This window comes from Diospyros lotus, chromosome 4, assembly GCF_014633365.1.
Source record: "Diospyros lotus cultivar Yz01 chromosome 4, ASM1463336v1, whole genome shotgun sequence".
NCBI classification, from domain to species: Eukaryota; Viridiplantae; Streptophyta; class Magnoliopsida; order Ericales; family Ebenaceae; genus Diospyros; species Diospyros lotus.
Genome location: NC_068341.1, coordinates 1,227,624 through 1,248,226, shown reverse-complemented (window position 1 = coordinate 1,248,226; position 20,603 = coordinate 1,227,624). Strand labels below are relative to the sequence as shown.

At 37.5% G+C, this 20,603-nt stretch overlaps 3 protein-coding genes across 4 annotated transcripts; 2 read left to right on the top strand and 1 right to left on the bottom strand.

The window, feature by feature from the left end:
* The first annotated feature begins 395 nt into the window (after positions 1-395).
* Positions 396-5,016, top strand: LOC127800305 (uncharacterized). Its single transcript, XM_052334848.1, has 3 exons — positions 396-598; positions 966-3,088; positions 4,281-5,016. Exons 2-3 carry the CDS (start codon positions 1,472-1,474, stop codon positions 4,620-4,622), a joined length of 1,959 nt encoding a protein of 652 aa, XP_052190808.1. The 5' UTR covers positions 396-598; positions 966-1,471; the 3' UTR covers positions 4,623-5,016.
* A 1,372-nt stretch (positions 5,017-6,388) lies between these two features.
* Positions 6,389-8,762, bottom strand: LOC127800306 (uncharacterized). Of its 2 annotated transcripts, XR_008022756.1 has the most exons (4): positions 8,667-8,762; positions 7,864-8,577; positions 7,515-7,580; positions 6,389-6,595 (listed from the first exon to the last, which is right to left on the bottom strand). XR_008022756.1 is itself a non-coding variant. In XM_052334849.1 (2 exons), exons 1-2 carry the CDS (start codon positions 8,106-8,108, stop codon positions 7,520-7,522), a joined length of 306 nt encoding a protein of 101 aa, XP_052190809.1. In that variant the 5' UTR covers positions 8,109-8,602; the 3' UTR covers positions 6,604-7,519. The 2 variants fall into 2 exon arrangements, 1 of the variants encoding a protein (XP_052190809.1); XM_052334849.1 differs by lacking the exons at positions 6,389-6,595; positions 8,667-8,762 and having other exon boundaries at positions 6,604-7,580; positions 7,864-8,602.
* A 3,913-nt stretch (positions 8,763-12,675) lies between these two features.
* LOC127800690 (protein SULFUR DEFICIENCY-INDUCED 2) lies at positions 12,676-17,400 on the top strand. Its single transcript, XM_052335449.1, has 4 exons — positions 12,676-12,915; positions 14,585-14,797; positions 15,591-15,746; positions 16,630-17,400. The coding sequence occupies exons 1-4, from the start codon at positions 12,820-12,822 to the stop codon at positions 17,035-17,037; spliced, it is 873 nt and encodes a 290-aa protein (XP_052191409.1). The 5' UTR covers positions 12,676-12,819; the 3' UTR covers positions 17,038-17,400.
* Positions 17,401-20,603: the final 3,203 nt, after the last annotated feature.

Sequence of the window (20,603 nt, the reverse complement as noted above, 5' to 3'; positions counted from 1 at the left end):
CGATGTGATTGTCGATAATTTGTATTTATTAGAGAGATTAGATTTTAAATTTCAATTCACGACTTGTTTATTTTAATTAAAAATATATCAAGTCGAATAGATAAAATTAAATTTAATCTAATTAAAAATAAATAGGTATAATTAAATGGGCCTTAAAAGGGTCGGATACAAGTAATCCAATCATCCAATCCAAGCGCCTATGAACCTACCCCACAAGTAGCCTAGCATAGTAGTTAAATTAAATTAATTAACTGCTCCAACAGAGGAGATTTTGACCAAAGAAGAAGATTTATTTTTTTATAAAAAAGAAAATGAAAATAGGAAAGCAGGTACCTCTTTACCAGGCTCACATGCAGCCAGCCAGCCAGCCCCCCCCCCCCCCCCATTTTGGATTTGGTCTCTCTCTCTCTCTCTCTATCTAAAAACTTCTTTCCACTCTGATCTGACTGTTTTATTTATTTCCAACTTTTGTGTGTTGTTATCTGTCTAAAGGTAAAAATATGGAACCTCTGCTCGTCTTCCTCCCACTTCAATCTTCCTCCCAAATTAACCCTTGCCTTTATTATTCCTCTCTCTTCCTCTTGCACTCCACACCTGGGTAATCTCTCTCTCTCTCTCTCTCTCTCTCTGTTGTCTGCAGTTATGAATAGTTCATTTCTAAGTTTCTTTCTGTGATTCTACTTTTGAATAAATTCTTTTCTAAGGTACAAGTTTTGTAGGTTGCTCGAATGGTGTTTTTTTTTTTTTTTCTTTCTCCGAGTATCCCTTTCTTTGATTCTCCAACTTTTCAATCTTTTTATTAGATTCCCAGGCTTATCAATTTCTCATCAGTTTGATTTTTCATTTTTAACATTTCTTGCACAACACCCCCCCCCCCCCCCCCCCCCCCCCCCACATGCATGTTCTTGCACTCGTCTGATCCAGATTGGATCACAACTATAAACTTTTTGTTTTTCTATTTGCAGAGGAGGGAAGAGGCAGAGAGGGGGTGGGGTTCAATGCTGACCGAGTCCCTTTGGCTTCAATCTTGCCCTGCCTGAGGGGTCACAAAAGTAGAAGAAGGAAGAGGAAGAGGTGAGATTTTATTGATCCTTTTGGATCTTTTGCTTTTGGGCCCCTTTCAAGTTTGCCTGCCTTTGTTTGTGATACCAGTAACTGGCTGCTCCGTGTTGTAATTCAAAATGGGTCTGATTCAGCTGTGGAAGAGACTGGGACTTTTCAGTTTTGTGAAAAATTATGATCTGGGTCTTTTTGCATGGTTAAATTAAGTATTGCAAACGGATGAGCTTGGTGTTGCTTGGAACTTGGAACCTACACTAATTGTTTATATTGGGATTTGAATTGGTTGTCTTGTTCTTTCATCGTATTATTTTGGGAAAAGGTTGTTTTATTTGTTCTATTCCTGCTGGTAGTTTTGAATGGTTGGAGTTTGGGTCTACTAGTCTGGGTTGGGCCTGCATACTCCTGAGACATGGCAAGTATTGATGTTTCTAAGTATGCTCATAGTCCTGCGCACAGAGCTATAGCAATGAAAGACTATGCCAGTCTCAGGAAGATACTGGCAGGCCTCCCACGGTTTTGTGATCCAGCTGAGGTTCGCACTGAATCGGTTTCACTGACAGAGGAACAGAAAGCTGATGCCATCTCTTCCGTCATTGATAGGCGTGATGTCCCTAACCGTGATACCCCACTTCACTTGGCTGTGAAGCTTGGTGATGAGACTGCAGCTGAGATGCTTATGGATGCTGCTGCAGACTGGAGCTTGCAAAATGAACAGGGGTGGAGTGCACTCCAGGAAGCTATATGTAACAGGGAAGAAGGGATTGCCAGAATTATAGTGAGGCACTACCAGCCATTGGCTTGGGCAAAATGGTGTAGAAGGTTGCCACGGTTAATTGGGACAATGAGGAGAATGCGAGATTTCTACATGGAAATAACATTCCATTTTGAAAGCACTGTTATTCCTTTTATATCAAGGATTGCGCCATCTGATACTTACAAAATTTGGAAAAGAGGTGCAAATTTGAGGGCTGATATGACTTTAGCTGGTTTTGATGGTTTTAGAATACAGCGCTCTGATCAGAGTATTGTTTTTCTTGGTGATGGGTCTGAGGATGGGAAGGTTCCTCCTGGGTCACTTTGCATGATCTCACACAAAGATGAAGAAGTGATGAATGCTCTCGATGGTGCTGGTGCCCCGGCAAGTGAGGCAGAGGTGCAGCAAGAAGTTGCAGCAATGTCTCAGACAAATATAATCAGGCCCGGCATTGATGTGACTGAAGCAGTTCTTTTGCCGCAGCTGACATGGAGGCGACAGGAGAAAACTGAGATGGTGGGTCCTTGGAGAGCTAAAGTATATGATATGCACAATGTTGTTGTCAGCATTAAATCCAGGAAGGTCCCAGGGGCCATGACAGATGATGAGTTCGTCTCATCTTGCAATGAAAATGAAACTGAAACTGAAACTGAAGGGCTTGATGATATTCTGACGGAGGAGGAAAGAAGGCAACTTGAAGTGGCACTTAAGTTGGATTCTTCAGATATAAGCAATGAGAATGGCGATGTGGTTATTCCACACCGGCATAGTTGTTATGAGCAAAGGGAGCTTCCTGTTGGGGACTCGAGTAGTTGTAGAAATGGAGAGATCAAGCAGGAAAAGAAAGGATGGTTTGGAGGTTGGAGGAAACGGGACACTAAGCATGACGAGCAGAAGAGAATTGCCCCTCCAAGAAGTTCACTCTGTGTAGAAGAGAAGGTTAGTGATCTCCTTGGAGATTCTCCAGCAGAAAGTCAGAACAAACCAGGAAGGCATTCTGTGGAGATTGCTGTGAGGGGGGATGAGCACCGTAGAGGAAAGGATGCGAAAACATCTTTATCTATGAATTCTGAGATTCGTCGTAAGGAAGGAAGCCGTGAAAATGAATATAAGAAAGGCTTGAGACCTGTCCTCTGGCTGTCTCCAAATTTTCCATTACGAACTGAAGAACTCCTGCCATTGCTTGACATTCTGGCAAACAAAGTTAAGGCCATACGACGTTTAAGAGAATTACTTACAACAAAACTTCCTGTAGGGACTTTTCCAGTTAAGGTATGTTGGATAAGTATTTATTCAGTTTGAAATTTCGTTATGGGTTCTAGTGCAATACTTATGGATATGTAATTACTCATCTTGCTTAATTAGTATGCTTGGAAGAGATGTACTCCTTGATGTCCTTAGGTTGGTTCTTATTTTTCCTTTTTTTTTTTTTGGGGGGGGGGGGGGGGCATAGTTGTCATACTTCATTCCTGGCTGGATGTTGCCTTCCGAGGGTACCATGGATAGTAATTTCCTTTTTTTGTGTGTGCTAAGGGATAGTGATTTCCTTTTCAAAGGTAACTGCTGTCTTTTTGGCAGGTGCCAATAGTTAACTGTTCTACAGCGTCACTTTTACTATTGGTTGCTCTTCCCCACTAGAAGTGAAAACCTTGTGAGGGATACTGCAAGTGATAAGTTACGTAATTGGCATAGGTTGTTACTTTTTTGACATAGGCTAGTCATGATTTATGATGCAGAATGTCAGGCATTCGGAAGTTGCTAGGAGAATAAATGTACCGGGATGAGAATGCAAAGGTAGATTTGTGGAAAAACTATGAGGGATAGGGCTAGAAATGAATGAGACCATTATATGATAGAGATGGTACAATCTAGATTAAATAAGAATAAATTGGTTGAGATGGTTCAAGTATGTACAACAGATACCATTAGATGCGTCAACCATAACATATTGTGGTTTGGTTGAACTCTGATCAGGTATCAAGTGCAATGGAGGAAAGGGATCATTTGGCTGACCCTAAATATTTAATTAAGAATAGGCTTAGGTTGAGATGGCGTCCATATGATAGAGGCATGCATAACGAGGGATATTAATCTGATTTAATATTTGCTGTAAAAGAAGTTCCCTTAGCATGGAAAAATTTAGGAATTGTAAGGTTTTATGTCCTTTTCATGATTCTTTATATTACACTTGCACAGATATCTTCATTTTCAGTTTTGCATCCACAACCTGGTAACCTACCCTGCAAACCACATCTTTCTGAAAATTCACTATAGTTGCATCTTGGTGATGCGAGATTTTAAAGTGTTTTTACAATGCACTTTGAAGTAGCGTTGCTCTTATATGTCACAGAGGACTTTTCTTTAGATTTTATTTTTTTTCCCCTTGAGCAGCTTCATATGAATAGTGAGCTGCCAGTTGCTCTTTTAATCTCTTCTCTGCTAAGAAATCCTGCACGGCTTCCAGGTTGCTATTCCAGTGGTTCCTACTATCAGAGTTTTGGTTACATTTACAAAGTTTGAAGAGTTACAGCCTGTGGATGAGTTCTCAACCCCTCCTTCAAGCCCGACTGCTGCTGGTCGAGAGAGCCCTGCAGTAATGCAGTCCTCAAGTTCATCATGGTTTCAGTGGATAAAAGCTCCTTACCAAAGACCAAATTCTTATGCTGGTTGTACAAGCAGTAGGATAGAGAACATTGAAGATCCATTTGCAATTCCTCCAGATTACACATGGATTACAGCTGAAGCAAAGAAAAAGAAGATGCAGGAGAAGAATAAATCAAAGAAAGGAAGAAGTCAGAATCAGTAGCAAGGATGCCGTTTTTGGGATGCTTCCTCGTGAAGAGTATTTGTGTCTCATTAGAGTGACATTGATACGTACCGCGTGAGGATACTTGTTCCACAAGTCAACAAATCTGCATGGTGTAAGAACAGTAGGGGGCCACGCTTCCATATACAGTAAAGCAGTGATCCCCCTTTTAGGGTGAAAATATGGTGAATTATTGTGGGGGTATAAAAAGTTGAAAATGTGATTCTTGCAAATGCTTGTAACCAATATGGAACAATTGTTTGGGTTCTGGTGATGCTTACACCATCTACATCATTTGATTGCTTCTTTTTTTGTGTATTCTTCTGACTTCTTCCCCAGTAATCACTGATGTAATGACAAGGTTTCTTCACTGCTAAAATGCATTGCCCATTCACTTCTTCATTCTATACTGTTCCTCTGGCAGCTTCGGTAACTAGCTTTATGTCATACCTGGTTGAATCCTTTCTCTGAAGCAAGTACTGACTCATTAGGTGGTTCATCTCAGAAACCTCTTCAAATTGATTTTTAGGTATAACTAGAAAGCACGGTAAAGCTCCTAATGGCAAAACTGTAGGAAAAAAAAAATTCAAAGCTACCAAACCATATATATATATATATGTTGGTCTTTTAATCAGTAAGAATTTGATCAATTTTAAGGTGCAAAAGAGGTTGCTGGAGCCCTGTGGATTACAGGATTTGTGAGTGTTGTTCAATTACCGTCACATGAAGAAATATAAGTTCTTAATTAACTTTTTTGACCTTTTTCTTTGCATTGTTGTGGGAAAGAACTGCTGGATAAGCATATTGCTGAATCTTACTAATCTGATAGCATGCATTGATTAGAGGATTTGCCACTTATTCAAGTCCATCGAGGCTCATAGGATTCTTCCATATATATTGGTGTCAAATGTTCAGTCAGTAACTCATGTTTTCTGGCTCCGAAATCTAATTGAGTATTTCAGCTGAGAGGCCCTTAATCAATGAATGCTGGCTGATTCCCTTTCTTCCTCTCAAGGATGCTTCAAACCAATTCTCCCTCTGTACAACAATGAACGTGGAAGAGATGCCATAATAAAGTAGTAAAGTTAAATTTTTGGCTTGGATTTCTGGTTTCCTTCCTCCCTCTTTGTTTAGTTACAGTTCTATCCCTGATTTAATCTAATGTCTGCATTCAATATCTATCTTGTAATTGAGAAGAAAAATTGTACCGGTTCAATTATCATGTTATCCTGATCTCTTCATGTTGGTTTCCAATGGAAGACATAGTGACAGTTTTCTTATGAATTCACATAATTTCTGATGGAATGGCCTGATTTTGTTATCTATTTTTCATCACTGTAATCTCACTTATTTCATTTGATCTTGTCCCATCATTCATTTTTCGTTATTTTATCTGTTTGTAACTTCTTAGCTTTAATCGTGTTCTCATTATTTGTCATTCAGCATATGCATATTCTGTTAAGTGCCCCTCTCAAGCATTTTAATTGGCTGTCTGTATATCCTTATTTCCCAACTGACTAACTTTTAGTTTGGTTTTTTAAGCTCATCTAATTTTGATTTAAAATAGGGTGGCATTGATGCAATCATATGGTTCTCTCTTCAGCTTCAAGATCTGCAAACAATTTCCTTACTCTCCCTTACAGTGCCGGGAACCTTGTGCCCTAGGTTAGTCTGGATTTGTTTTCTAATTACTGTTTTATAGGTAAAATTAGCTATCAAAATCATAGTTGAGAATGCTTTTGTAAGTGCTTAGCCCTCAGGCTCGAAACTTGGAATAAGGTTAAATTAAAAGAGAAAACTTCAGAGCCTCAGGATCAACTTATTTATCGAAAACATCATTACAATGTTTCTTTGCGCATTTGCTCATTCAATTGGAATATAGAACTCTAGCTCCTACTGTTTTTCCCAAAGAAAATAAAATAACCTCAGAATATGATGGAGTGCTCCAGAACATCACCTTGAAAGTATATTATCTGCAAGTTAAGAACATAAGTTAACTTTTGTGATCTATTAGGCCACTGAATCAAAAACAAGAAGAAGAATGATCCCATAATATCATTCCCAAGCTGGAAAGTAGCCACAGGGAGAAGAGTGCGTGATGAAGACGTTTTACTTGGATAGAAACAGAGTATTTCTAATATTAAATGGACCAGCACCGTGTTCCCAAAGATGATTTATGAGCAGAGATTCAACTGATAATCCCTCAAGTAACCACATTTGAGTAAAGAGAACACAAATGCTTTGGAAATGAATTTGGACGTAACTCTTTATGAAAGAAGAAATGAATAATAAAATGGGATAATATGTTTCCACACGGTGACCAAATGCTTACTCTTCAGATTAATTAAGCAAGAATATATTGTATTCTGCGGCCCCTTACACATTACAAGCAAGGAATGTTGCTGCCTTAAGGCTCTTAATATTCAGAAAAACCTTATTGTAACTGCTTAATGCACTAGGGGTTGCAGTTTATATAATAGTTGGAAAAGGCCAAGGTTGTGGTTGATATGAGGAAGAAAACTTATTTTTCCTACTACTTTGGTAATAATTACTCATATTTTGACATTTTGTCATGCTGTCATGCTCATATAAACTATGGTTTCTTGATTACTCTCATTTACTGTGATGGCTTTCATCAGTGGGGTGGTGCTTAATCAACATGACATGCCTTAATCCATTCATCCTCTCTGAATATTCCTCTTGGTGCTGAATTGAGGGAGACAGATGGCATTACTGAATGAACTATCATGTTTCGATTTTAGATCACACTTTGCATTCCAATCAAGTTTCTTAAGACGACATTTTTGTGTCAACGTGTATGCAGGTATGTATGGATAACTCAAGAACCTTGTCAGAATTGCATTTAGCTCTCTAAGAAGCAGGAGGTGATACCTGGTTTATTGAATTGTGCAAACACAAGAGTTGTGAACTCCCTGAAGTTCACCTTCCTCAGGCACACTGTAAATCAACAACACAAACTTTGTTTTAGTGTGAGCTATATAAAATGTCCTATTTTAGAAGTTGAAATCTTGCACTAAAATCCATGAGATGCCTGCGTGGTTTGATATTTGTTGAGAACTAATGAATTCATAGCGAACAACGTCCTTTGGACTGTTTAATTAATTGCATAGTACCAGGGATTTCAAAAGAAATAGTAGCAGGTGGCCTAAATCATCAAATAGAACAAACACGTAGTACGATAATAGAAAAGAGAGTAAAGGTAGATGATTGATTGCTTTACCTTGCCTCGAATTCTCTAACATGAGCAATGTCTTTGCCATGAGCATCAGGCCAGCTAACTTTCCTTGTATCCGTCCTTGGTTGAGTTAGATCACTCTCCACTGTTGCAGTTTTCTTTAGATTACTCTTGAGAGGAGTCGGTTCGACTTTTTGAGGCCCATTAGTCCCACTGCTCCTACTAGTGCTCCCACCATTGGCATTGATCTTTGCTTGACTTGGTAATCCATCATTACAAACTTGTTCCATGACCCCATCCCCATGAATCTCCACAGGCAGCCTCTTCTTGCTCTTCTTGTGCAACCCGGTCCCGGTACTTGTTTGGTCTTCCTGTTCTCCTCTGTAGTTGGAACACCTTGATGGTACATAGCAAGAGCACACTATAGAGGTGCACCTGTTCTGCGCCGACGCCGCCAGGAGTGCAGACAAAGCAGCTTGAACCCTTCTCTGTGACCCTCCTTCTTATGATTCCATGACTAGCATATTGGATGGATCAAACTAAGTGAAATGGTAAGGTATGGTATGCATATTTCATTGAAGTGGGTGGCAGTGTATAAAGATGAGTGTTGGTTTGTGGGTTGAGAGGTGGGGTTGTGTTGGAATCTTTAGGTTAGGAAAAGATGTATGGATGCAGGAGAGAGGAGGTGCATTCATGCTCATTGCTCATTGCTCATGCTCCTCCAGTCCCCACTAACACCTTGTTTTCTTTTGCTTTTGCCTGCGCAATCAAGTAGGGTGGTGAAAAGAGTGAAACAAGAAGAAAATGCTTACCTTTAACTTTTTTAGGCTGTTCTCCAAACTGTATACCTTGTTTGTTGGTTGTTGTTACAGTATGGGATGAGAATCTGTTCTTTTCTTTGTGCTGCTGCCTTACTTTTCTTACCTAAGTGGGCTTCAGAAGAGGAGAGAGAGAGAGAGAGAGAGAGAGAGAGTAGAGGAGAGAGAGAGAGAGAGAGAGAGAGAGAGAGAGAGAGAGAGAGAGAGAGAGAGAGAGAGAGAGTAAATGGTCAGAAAAGAAGGAACAATATGATTATAAAGGCTTCTTTGTTCTTTTGTGATTTGGTGTATGGCTTTTCTTTTCTTTTCCTTTCCTTTTTTCTTCTTTTTATATTCTAAAAGCCTGATGAGTAGTTTTAACTTTTAAGCTTAGTTAATTTGTTACCATTTACCATGCAATCTAGCCATTAACTTTGATGAGCTGAATCCATTTCTCTTGTAATCTTGAAACTCTCTTGCTAATGTCAAATTATTAACCCAAACTTGACTCAAATTCGTTTTACTTAAACGAGACAAATGCAAATTCTGATGAAAAGCATAATCAAATTCCAAAGACAACATTCTATTCTATGTGGGCAATTTGGCCCCTCACTGACTCTATATCCTAATATTTAAACAGTTTAGCTTAGTAGGTATGTTGATTCTCTCACAACTGTTCATCTCCCTACCCCAACTGGAGCAAATGATGTGGTGGGTATTCTTCTTATGCGCGGCCAAATGATGAAATATTCAGCTTATTGGGTCCTAGCCGTGGGACTATAGTGCTTGATATTTTGATTGCTTTATCTTCACCACCACCTGTAAACATGAAAAAAAAAAAAAAAAAAAAGGTTGTACTTTGCATACCAGTAGCAATATGCAAACTTGGATTGGTGAAATTTACCAAAGATTGAAGTTTCAGGTCCTGTATATACTTGTAAAACAGCAGCCACAGAAATTGGCCAAAAAGTCATTTTGCTTTGACCCATCTCTCTGCCTCTTGTCCTTTCACAGCTCATGCTGGCATGATAGGCTCTTTTGAGTGCCTTCAACTGTTGAAGACATCAAAATTTTCCGTTATGCATATAAAAGAATTTACATATAGAGTATGAGTGTCACAAAATCATATTTAAATCTACAAATGGCATTTCCGATGCTGGCTTGTGACTAATTGATCCCACCTAATACTCTAATGCCTTTTGCATATTGGCCTAATCAATGATAAATTCTTATTATTTCTTGTCAGAACTTGTGGATTAGAACTGTCTAACTATGCCATTAATAATTAAGTCCATCATCGTTTCATTTAATCTTATAATTAGGACTTTGTCGACTGGTGCTTATTAGGTTTCCTGATAATGCGATGGCAGCATTTGCTTAATTACTGAGCCAACGGGTTCTCCACGTTTAACACTATTGTTTACTCTGCTATTTTGGACTACAAAAAAAAGGATCCTTAATTCTATTCATGTCACGGACTAGTCAGTGAGTTACCTAAGTTGGCTTATTTATGTACTTTCCCCATTTTAATTAGGCTAGTGATTGACCACAAATAGTACTTAAACACGTGATGTGAAAATGTTAAAAATTAAAATTCATCATACCAAATGTTCATATTATTAAATGATAAAAGAATGATATAATTTTTTCTCAATTTGATTTAAAGAATAACTACCAATAGATAATTACTAGTTCATTACATCTTCTCTACATAAAAAAAAAAATTAACACTATCTCTACTTGATTTATCTCATACCTAAAAAAATCTTTTTTATTTCTATATGATACAAAAGACTTTCTTGTCAAATTTGAGACTTTTAGAAATAATAACTCTGAGTATTATAGTCACATCGTGTATATAAAGACATCAAAATTCGTAAATAAATCAAACTAACTTTAATTATTCAATTCTTTACTACTCATCTATTACACTAATTGAGGTTTCAGAAGTTAAATGTTGATACATATTTCTGTAATATCTCGCATTGAGTGATAGGAAGGTCTGGGATAACTTACCCTAATGAGTCTATGCAAACTTCTTAGAAGGGTCACCCATCATTGGATTACCCTAGGTCAAACACGTTTAATTTGGGAGTTCTTTATCTACATTTAGCCCAAGAGATATCCAGTTGGCGTTGTTTTCTTTCTTACTTATTCTCGATATATATTACCATTCTCTAGACTTTTGGGATATTACACACATCATGTCATCATCATGGGGCTTACAGCTGCGGGTCAGCTCTCAACTATCGCTCTTCAACCACCACAAGTGCCACCACACTTAGGGGGAGGGTTGAAGGTGGTGCTGTAAGCATCGGTTCTCGATCCCACATTAGGTTGCCCAGAGAACAACCACTGAGGGGGCTTATAAGTGCGGTGGGGCTCCTGGTCGTTGAAGAGCGATAGTTGAGAGCTGACCCGCAGCTGTGGGCCCTATGATGATGACACGATGTGTGTAATACCCTAAGAGCCCAGATGAGGGTAGTATATATTGAGAATAAGTAAGGAATGAAACAACACTAACTGGATACCTTTTAGGTTGAATGTAGATAAAGAACTCCTAAGTTAAGCATGCTTAACCTGAGATAATCCAAAAATGGGCGATCCCTGAAAAGTTTGCATAGACCGATCATGATAAATTATCTCAAATCTTTCTATCACTCAATACAGGATGTTACAAAAATACGTGCCTAACAGTTTATATAAGAAAAACTAGTCCCATTTTCTTCTAAAAGGTGCTCAATTCAAAATAAAAATGTCATAATCGCTCGGTCATTCCATCACCCACTTACCGTATCAATCTTCCTTTGATTGATTGAATTCAATAAAAGTCATTATCTTAATTTCTAATCATCATAATTTAATTAATTAAGATTAATGTAAATTACATTAATCATATATATCACACAGACAAACATATATATAATTAAAAAAGCACTATTTGTTAGCATCAATTTTTTTTTTTTTTTATAGATTATGCGCTATCATTCGTGCTCCCACTGCTCAACCTCACGATTTTAACAACAGAGATAAATTAGGAGATCCAGCAGACATATTTTGATCCTTAACACAACAACAAACGTGAGAACGGCAAAATTTTTTCATTTTCAAGGTTACTCTTTATTTACTAAACTATTTTTTGGTCAGAACTCGAACATGAAACCTGGAGGTCTAAAAAGCAATACTCCAACGAATTTTTCCTTTTCTAGTTGATCGACGATCGAGGGCATCAAATTTATTTTTTGGTTACAATCTACTACCCGAATACCAACCATGCTACGCCCATGGGGCATCAAATTTATTTTCTTAAACACATATAAGAGGGAGGGGAGGTGAGACACACATAATCCATATAATAATTATTTAAATGGGGCACACGAACAACATAACATTACATATATACTAATTTTTGGAGGGGTCACGCTATTCGTACAGAAGGGGTTCACAGGACCCCTTCATAGGCGCGATAAATCGTGAGATTTTGACATAAAAAAATCGCGATATATCACGATTTGTTCACCCCCTTCTCTCTCTCTCATTCTCTCGCCGCCCGCCTCGCCCTTGCCTGCAACCTCACCGCCTCGCCGCCTCTCCTCGCTTCTACGCCTCACCTCCTCACCGCTGCAACCTCTAGCAATTGGCAACCACCCAAACCAACTGAGGTACAGCAGGCGACGCTGATCGACAAGCGACGATGGCGATGGCGAGACGCAGAAATGAGCGTGAGAGAGAGAGAAGATGAGAGTAGAGGCGAGGCAAGGTGAGACAGAGTGTATTGAGTTGAACTCATAGGTAATTTGGTCATGTTATAATTATGTAAAGTTATTTGTACATCTTTGGACACAGAGTTTTATTTATTTATTTATTTTTTTTAAGTCTGCTCAACATTCAAGAATTTCAGAAATGGCAGTTCAGACTAATGAGATACCGACAAGTGTCGAAACTGCGTACGTGGCAAAAGTAGTGGCCCGTCCCCCGCATCCAAATCCAGCGAATGAGAACCTGGACGCTATACCGTCCCAAAACATATTCATTCATATTCCAGATTGCTTGCTTTCCTTATCATCTTCTTCTCTCTTATTCGGACTCCGCCATAGGAGAGACCTTCTCTGATCAGATCAGTCTCCTCATCCGCAGAGTGAGAAAGCACACACCCATTTGGTGTGTGTGTGTGTGTGTGAGAGAGAGAGAGAGAGAGAGAGAAATGAAGGGTGATTTGAAAAACAAACAAGAATCCTACCATGTCGTTCACAAGCTCCCTCCTGGTGACAGCCCATATGTTAGAGCCAAACATGTTCAGGTACCAATTAACAAGTTTTTCATCTTCCTGTAGTTCCAAACGATTGCGATCCGTTTTCCAGCTTATTGTTCTTCATTTCGTTTCCATCTTTCACTTTCCAAAACTTGTTCATTTGTAAATTCAGTTGCATGGAAGTACGGTAATATATGTATGCATATATATATATCATGGCTTTAGGGAAGAGAAACATCAACGAAGAAGAGAAAATCAGATGATTTTTCTTATTTCTCTTGAAGAACTACGGGTGTTTTTGTGGGTTATTGGGACTAATGAGTCGTGACTGACTCGTTGGTAAACCGGCCGAGTTACGGGACCTTGCCGGAACGAGAGAAGGCCAGCTTCTTCGGATCCCATTTGTTGATTCATTCTTTTTGGTTTGTAGTCACCAAACTTTCATCTGTTTGATTTGACACAATTTCCACTTTTTCTGATGGATAAATCTGACACGAACATCCCCTTCGACTTGGTAACATACATAGTTCTTCTTTCACAAATTTCTGCTTTTGGCCTTTATTTCTTTAACCTGGGATGATAACCAGTAGATTGCGCTGGAGATGTCTGGCATCAGGGTTGGCACTCTTCACAGCTATAAAGTGGTTTACCTTTTAATTCTCTATATAATTTTGCCATAGTTGACTTAAATGTGAACCTACCGTATTTTTTTCTTTTGAATGGTTTCAAATTTCACAATCCTTTTTGATGCAGCAAACACTTTCTTTTCACAATCCTATTATGTAGTTTCAGTTTTACTAGTTTAATACCAGGCATAGGGTAGGGATTTGGACGAGGAATAGCTACCTATCAAGGGGGAAAAAAAAGAAAAGATAAATTGATGAATCAAAAAAAAAAAAAAAAAAGGAAAGAAAATGGAAAAATAAAGTGACCCAATTCAGTGTCTACTCATGGTATGAATTGTTACTCGCAATTTCAAGATTGGAAGTGCAAAAGCATTGTAATTGCTAATTTCCAATTGTATTTGATTTTTTTTTTCTTTTTGATTTTTTGAGTTTCCAATTAATCAAAAAAGAGATAAGAGCCAGATTAAGAAGATTTTGGGAGAGACATTAAAGTTTGATATGAAGTGTATGTGCCTAAATGAAGATATGACAAAAGATAGAAATACATGAAAATCTAGAATTCATGTAGCCGACCCCACATAGTGAGATAAATGCTAGATATGTTGTCGTCGTTTTTTTTAGTTTCTCTCACCACCCCTAAGCAAGCAAAAACTCCAATTGAATTGCCTGCTCACTGCTGACTCTATTCAACGGCTGCTAAATGTTGAAGCAAGATTGCACAAAAACTTTTATCGTTAAGTGAACATGTGGTAAGCTTCTTTTTTTTTTTTTTCACTAAATGCCAACACATAGTTGTCCATTTATATAGAATGAATGCAATTGGTAGTTGGGTTCACATATGACATACCCATATCTTACTATGATATTGTTCTGAGTTAGATGATATAGCGTTTTGCCTTGCATCAACCATTGAACGTTCTCTCTTGTATCTAATTTGAGCCTCCCTCACTAACACGTGCATCATTGTTTCTATGGACAATCTACTTATGGTATGTGCTATAATGTGACTTAATTTTGCTCTTTGACTATGCTGCCTGTTTGTGTTCTTTAGCTTTTCAATCTCAAACTCATTTTTCTTTTATGCTACTTAGTTAGTTGAGAAGGATCCAGACGCAGCCATAGTTTTGTTTTGGAAGGCAATAAATGCTGGAGATAGAGTAGATAGTGCACTTAAAGACATGGCAGTGGTCATGAAACAACAAGATAGGGCAGAAGAAGCAATTGAAGCTATAAAGTCCTTCAGAGGCCGCTGCTCTAAGCAAGCACAAGAGTCACTCGATAATGTCCTCATTGATTTGTACAAGGTAAATGAATACCTAGTAGTGCTCAGAAAGAAAGAGATGATGTTTCAGTTTCTTTATGTTTCTTAATTGGGTCAATTTTGTATTGAATGGACCAGAATTAGGAGTGTTAGTGTATTGCTATTGAGTAAATTTGCTCATTTGCTTTGTTATTCTTATCCTTTTTAAAGTTCTCCGTGACAGGATTTATAAGGAATGATCTGATTTTCAAGATGATGTGTGTTTGCGTGTATTTATATACGTGATAGTCTTCATCATGCACTTGAAATTTTATATGAAAGTGCTACTTTGAACGTGATCTTGTCATGCATTTTTGTAGGATCTGAAATAATTCCTAGGTCAAATTCTGGATTTTCTTGAGAAACCCTGGTGTTGGATAATTTGCAACTCTGATTTGGTATCTTCTCTTCAGTCTATTTGATGGAACACGGATGCTACCTTCCATGGATTTTAGACCTTCTATAATGTTAAGTGAACCCTCATCCAAAATTTGAGGAAAATGGGTTTCTATGTGACAGAATGTTCACCCGGAAGATGGTTCAAAATAAAGAGCAAAGAGAACTGCCATCTATTAGTTATCATCAATTAGGGCCACAAAAATTATTCATGGATCCTAAAATTCCTTGTTATGAACCTGTACACATTGTTGTATCTGAAATTTTCACTATTTTTGCATTTTAATTCTAACACACTTTATCATCTTGAATCTCATGTGGTCATTTAAGTAAAACATGTAATTTTTGATTGACCTCTTTATTTTCTTATTATTTGAATTAAGCCAAATTGGATTTTGCAGAAATGTGGGAAATTGGACGAGCAAATTGAGTTATTGAAGCAAAAGCTTCGGATGATCTACCAAGGAGAAGCATTCAATGGGAAGCTGACCAAGACAGCTCGCTCCCATGGGAAGAAGTTCCAGGTCACCGTCAAGCAAGAGACTTCTAGGATACTGGTAATAATCTTTTTCTAGCCAAACTACATTCTACTGGTCAGTTCATGATCGTCATCGAAGAGTTGTTTTTCTTCCCCATTTTCTCTTTTCCCCTTTCTGAAATATCTTCAGGACTACACACGTGTTTCATCAATATGGAACTAAAGAAGCAGGTGGTTAATTATTCGTCAATGGTGGAATAAAATGGAAGTTGTTCCATTTATACCTTAGGAGAGGTAGAAAATAGTCACAATTTCTGTACCTAGTAATGACGGTGGGTGTGCCGTTGTTTGCAGTGCTGCTTCTCTTTTCTGGGTATGAAACATAACTGACCCTGCAGGTTAAGGCAATTGTTACTAGATCGGAGAAGTAACTTCTGTAAAGTAAGATGGGATGTCTGTAATGGCTTAAAAAAGAAAAAAAGAAAAAAGATGTTATCCATTGTGACTAAATCATCTGCTTCACGGCTGATTTATACTTGATTTGCGATGAGGCCTTTACTAAATATTCAGTTGAGGTCAATTTACCATTTGTCCTGCATAAATTGCATTCTCCTTGTTCTTCTACTTAAAAATTTGTCATTTGATGTTAACAAGAAAGAAAAGAAAATCAGCAAATCCCCTGTTCTTGAAAACCATCTCTACCTCTTGGATAGAAGTTTCTTATTCCATTATCTTCGTCTTTGTCGACTTCTTATCCTTCTACTTACTCTCTCTGAAGTCTGTAACTGTCTTTTGCTCTCGCATATACATGCATTGCGTAGGAGTACTTGATTTATGTCTGGATATTCATAGAAGATAATATGTGCGGTCTGCTTCCAAAACGTAATCTTGTTTTGCCTTTGGCCTTCAACTTTTCAAAGTATCATAATACTAATTAACCCTCCTATCTGCACGTGGTCCAGGGCAATTTGGGGTGGGCCTATATGCAACAAGCCAACTATGCAGCTGCTGAGGTTGTATACGGTAAAGCTCAGCAGATTGATCCTGATGCCAACAAGGCCTGCAACTTGTGCCTATGTCTCCTTAAACAAGCGAAGTATGCGGGGGCACGTGCTATTCTTGAGGAAGTTTTGCAAGGTAATCTTTCTGGAGCTGATGACCCAAAAACAAGAAATCGTGCAGAGGAATTACTGAAGGAACTAGAACCATGTCAATCTACAGTTTCCTCCTCTAGTCCCGTGGGACTGAGCTTGGAGGACATTTGTGTCGAGGGGCTTGACGAATTGATGAACCAGTGGACACCATTTAGAACAAGAAGACTTCCCATTTTCGAAGAAATCTCTCCATATAGAGATCAATTGGCTTGTTGATCTCGTTTACTTTATCTCCTCTCATACCCATCTGAGAATGTGTTTGAAAGTGGCATCACGTCTTGTGTTTTGTATGTCTTGTAAAGGGGGAGCAGTGAAACAGGTTCTGTGCCCTGAGCTCGTTAGGTGTGCCTCAAAGAGGGTGTCAGTGACATTGTCAGTTTATAGATAGAACTGTCGATTTGAATTGTATCTAGCATCACAAAGTGCCGAATAAACTCATCAGGTAAATGCATCAAAGTGCATTCTTAGGTGGGTTTAGATGTAGAACTTTAAAGTTTTGTTGAATTAGTTGATCTTGGACATATTTGAATCTCTTGTATATTGAGTTGTCCGTTGCAGTTATTAGAAATTATTTTCTTATGTTTTGGTCGCTTAGTCCGTACAAATGAATGGAGAGCCGTATGTTTCTTAATGACATACTGAAATTGGACTGAACAGGATCAAATTAACATGAAACCCAGAAAACTCCCACTGTGGTGATGCAGATGATTGAGGTTTTCTTTTCTCAGGAACATGCAAAGAGCTTCCATCAATGAATGTGATTTTCTATCCCAAAATCAGAAAATTTTCAGCTTACAGAAGCAATGGAGTACGCTGGAAAGCAAACTGTTTGGTTGTTTACATAAAATTACTTTTAATCCGTTCTCATTGAAGGAGAAAACACTAGTGTGAAAACCCCCAAAGCTTAAAGGTGCATCTGCAGAGCGATTTGGTTTTCACAATTCACACTCTCTTTGGGAGCTTGATTTGCAGTGGGAGATGAACCATAAATTGTCCTCCAACTACAGCTGATAGGAAGTAGGGGATTAAAAAAAAGGGTTAATTACATAATCCCAACATTTTTCTGTTTTTTTTTTTTTTTAAATTTCAGAATCACCTTTTTAATTTTTTCAATTATAGTATTCAACTATACATTTCTTATTACTATTAATACCATTATATTTTTACCGTTAACTGTTGATGTAACAAATATTCATCCACATAGTTGTCTCATCAACTCCTCCCAGTTTTCTTTCTTACACATCTTCTCGTTGGAAATGGTTGCTGTTATGGCCAACAATCATACTACTTGTACATAGAAGGCTATACCTTAGGTTACATATACACATAAATGACCAAAATACCCTTCATCCAATTACAAATTTACTCACCAGTCTTGGTTGTCTCTTCTCTCATCTCTCTCCCCTTCCCATGGTCGTCTCCAGCAATCGCTTATCGCTGCCTTTAACTTGCCTGTCTCGCCTCTCACTCCCTGACCACCTCTACATCTCCAACTTCGTGGTGGGGATGATATAGCGACGGTTGGTGTGCGAGAGGCGAGGTAAAGGCGACGACAAGCGATCGTTGAAGACGGCTATGAGAATGGGAGAAAAAGGAGAGAGGAGCTAGCCAAGGGGAGGGAGAGTAAATTTACAATTGAATGAGGAGTATTTTGTCATTTGTGCATGTGTGTAGCTCAAAGTATAACTTTTTATGTACAAATAACAATTTTTTATGGCCAAACACACTAATTTGACTGTAGTTGCCTTTTTTTTTTTTTTTTTCTTGCAATCTTTTGTGTTTTTTTTTTCCCTCTCTCTCCCTTTCATAATTGCCGAAGAAAGGACAACCATGATTGAAGTAGTGGATCCTACCATGGGTGTCTCATAGTCTCCTTCCAATTTTCTTCTTTTTTTTTTTATTTTTCCATTATTCATCTTTTTTTTCTTCCCTTCCTCACTTGCACTCTCCAAAAAAGGATAACCATGGGCCAAACCACCACTAGTTTGGTCGTTTTCTGGCTGCCTTGGCCGAAACCAAGTGATTTTGGGGGGTTTAATTGTTAAACCCGATAGAATTGTATGCACAACTAATTTATTATACATTTGTATTTATGCTACATAAAATATTACACATTAATAAACAAATATCACAACCAAATATCTAACCAGCATTCTCATATTTTTAGTCTAAGATTTGACCATCTTTAATTCAAATGATAAAATGAGTAATTAATTTAAAAATTTACTATTATCCAAAAATGTTCTCTTGCTCGCGTTGAATTTGCCTGAAATGAGCATATAAGGGAGGTGAGGTCTATGCCCTCTCTCTTATTTTGTTCGTATTAGACAAATATTATGTTACCCGACACAGATAATATAACAATTTCGTACTACCATCTACTACTAACTTATTTAAACACACTTTGATTAGCCTTCTCACTAGTTTAATGAAGGGAGATTACTTCAAGTGAGTATTCAATGTATTCAAACTTCAAATAACTAAGGAGTTTTTGCAATTCCTCATATATTTTCCATATTTAAATTTTTTCTCTCCTAATTTTGATGACAGATAATCAAATTAAATTAGTTTTATATAACTTTTAGTTTTTGAACATTACCATTGTATTTCTCTAATTTATATAGGCAATAAATTTAATTGATACATAGCTAGATGACGTGGGGATTAGGCAGGGTTAATTCTATTGGGTTTTGACGATTAGTAAATTAAGCTCGACTACCTCTTCTTCTTGCCGGCTTGTTAAAGTTGGAACTGAGTGCGTTCTTTCTGTCCCCGAAGGGGGCAAAGCATGATGAACCAACCTGCAGATAACCTAACAGGGTATGCATGCGAGTACTTCCACAAGGTCAAGCACACAAGTAGAGCCAACTCTCCTATAAATCGGGAGACTATAACTACCTACTATTAAGAGATTGTTTGTGTTAAAATAATATAAATTAAAATTAAATATTAAACTGACATGCTGTTAATATTGAAAATTCATTATTGAGTCATTTATATCATTATATGTATGTAGAATATCATTTTTAAAAAATCATAAAAAGAATAATTGAATATATATATATATATCACTTGTTAGTTCAAAAATAGACAGACAAAATAATGGAAAAAAATTATTTAATAGGGGTAATATTTACAATTTATATTTTTTTTAGACTCACAATAATTTACCCTTATTTCAAATTTAACATGAATTGCTGATTCACAAAATATGGTAAATGACTTTTATTCTACCTACCACCAGCTGAAAAGCATGTATTTTAGTTCATTTACTAAATATGTAATGGTTGCCATCTTTTTGTGGCCTATAAATATATACTTTGTAAGTTATTTCAGTGCAACACTATTATTTTCTCTTACTTGACAAGTCAATTAAGAGTTTTTGTTTTCTATTTTGATTCTACAAGTACTTCTTTTTCAGTTCAAAGAGTTTTGAATATTCTATTGTTAGATCGACATGCGCTCTAACAAGTTCTTTCAAACAAATAATCTTTGTAAATTTTGATTTTTTATGATTATGTATAAGTGTTTGAGCAAGCCATTCCCACACTTAGATTTCAAAACAAAAGATCCAAATGTTTATTTCTAAACATCTTAAATATTGAATTAATGATTTACCACATCTTATGGTAAATCTCTCCCCCCCCCCCCCCCCCTTTCTCTCTCTCTCTATATATATATATAGATTTTGTCGCTTCATTTTGATCAATTTAGATTGACTAATTGACCTTTTGGTGTTCTTTTGATTGTTGCTATATGCTACGGGTTCTGGAGAAGAAGTG

Coding starts and splice junctions, on each gene's coding strand:
- LOC127800305 (XM_052334848.1), top strand. CDS start 1,472: ATGGCAAGTATTGATGTTTCTAAGTATGCTCATAGTCCTGCGCACAGA. Junction 3,089..4,280: donor TAGGGACTTTTCCAGTTAAG/GTATGTTGGATA, acceptor CACGGCTTCCAG/GTTGCTATTCCAGTGGTTCC.
- LOC127800306 (XM_052334849.1), bottom strand. CDS start 8,108: ATGGAACAAGTTTGTAATGATGGATTACCAAGTCAAGCAAAGATCAAT. Junction 7,581..7,863: donor GTTAGAGAATTCGAGGCAAG/GTAAAGCAATCA, acceptor GTTGATTTACAG/TGTGCCTGAGGAAGGTGAAC.
- LOC127800690 (XM_052335449.1), top strand. CDS start 12,820: ATGAAGGGTGATTTGAAAAACAAACAAGAATCCTACCATGTCGTTCAC. Junction 12,916..14,584: donor TTAGAGCCAAACATGTTCAG/GTACCAATTAAC, acceptor TATGCTACTTAG/TTAGTTGAGAAGGATCCAGA. Junction 15,747..16,629: donor AAGAGACTTCTAGGATACTG/GTAATAATCTTT, acceptor CACGTGGTCCAG/GGCAATTTGGGGTGGGCCTA.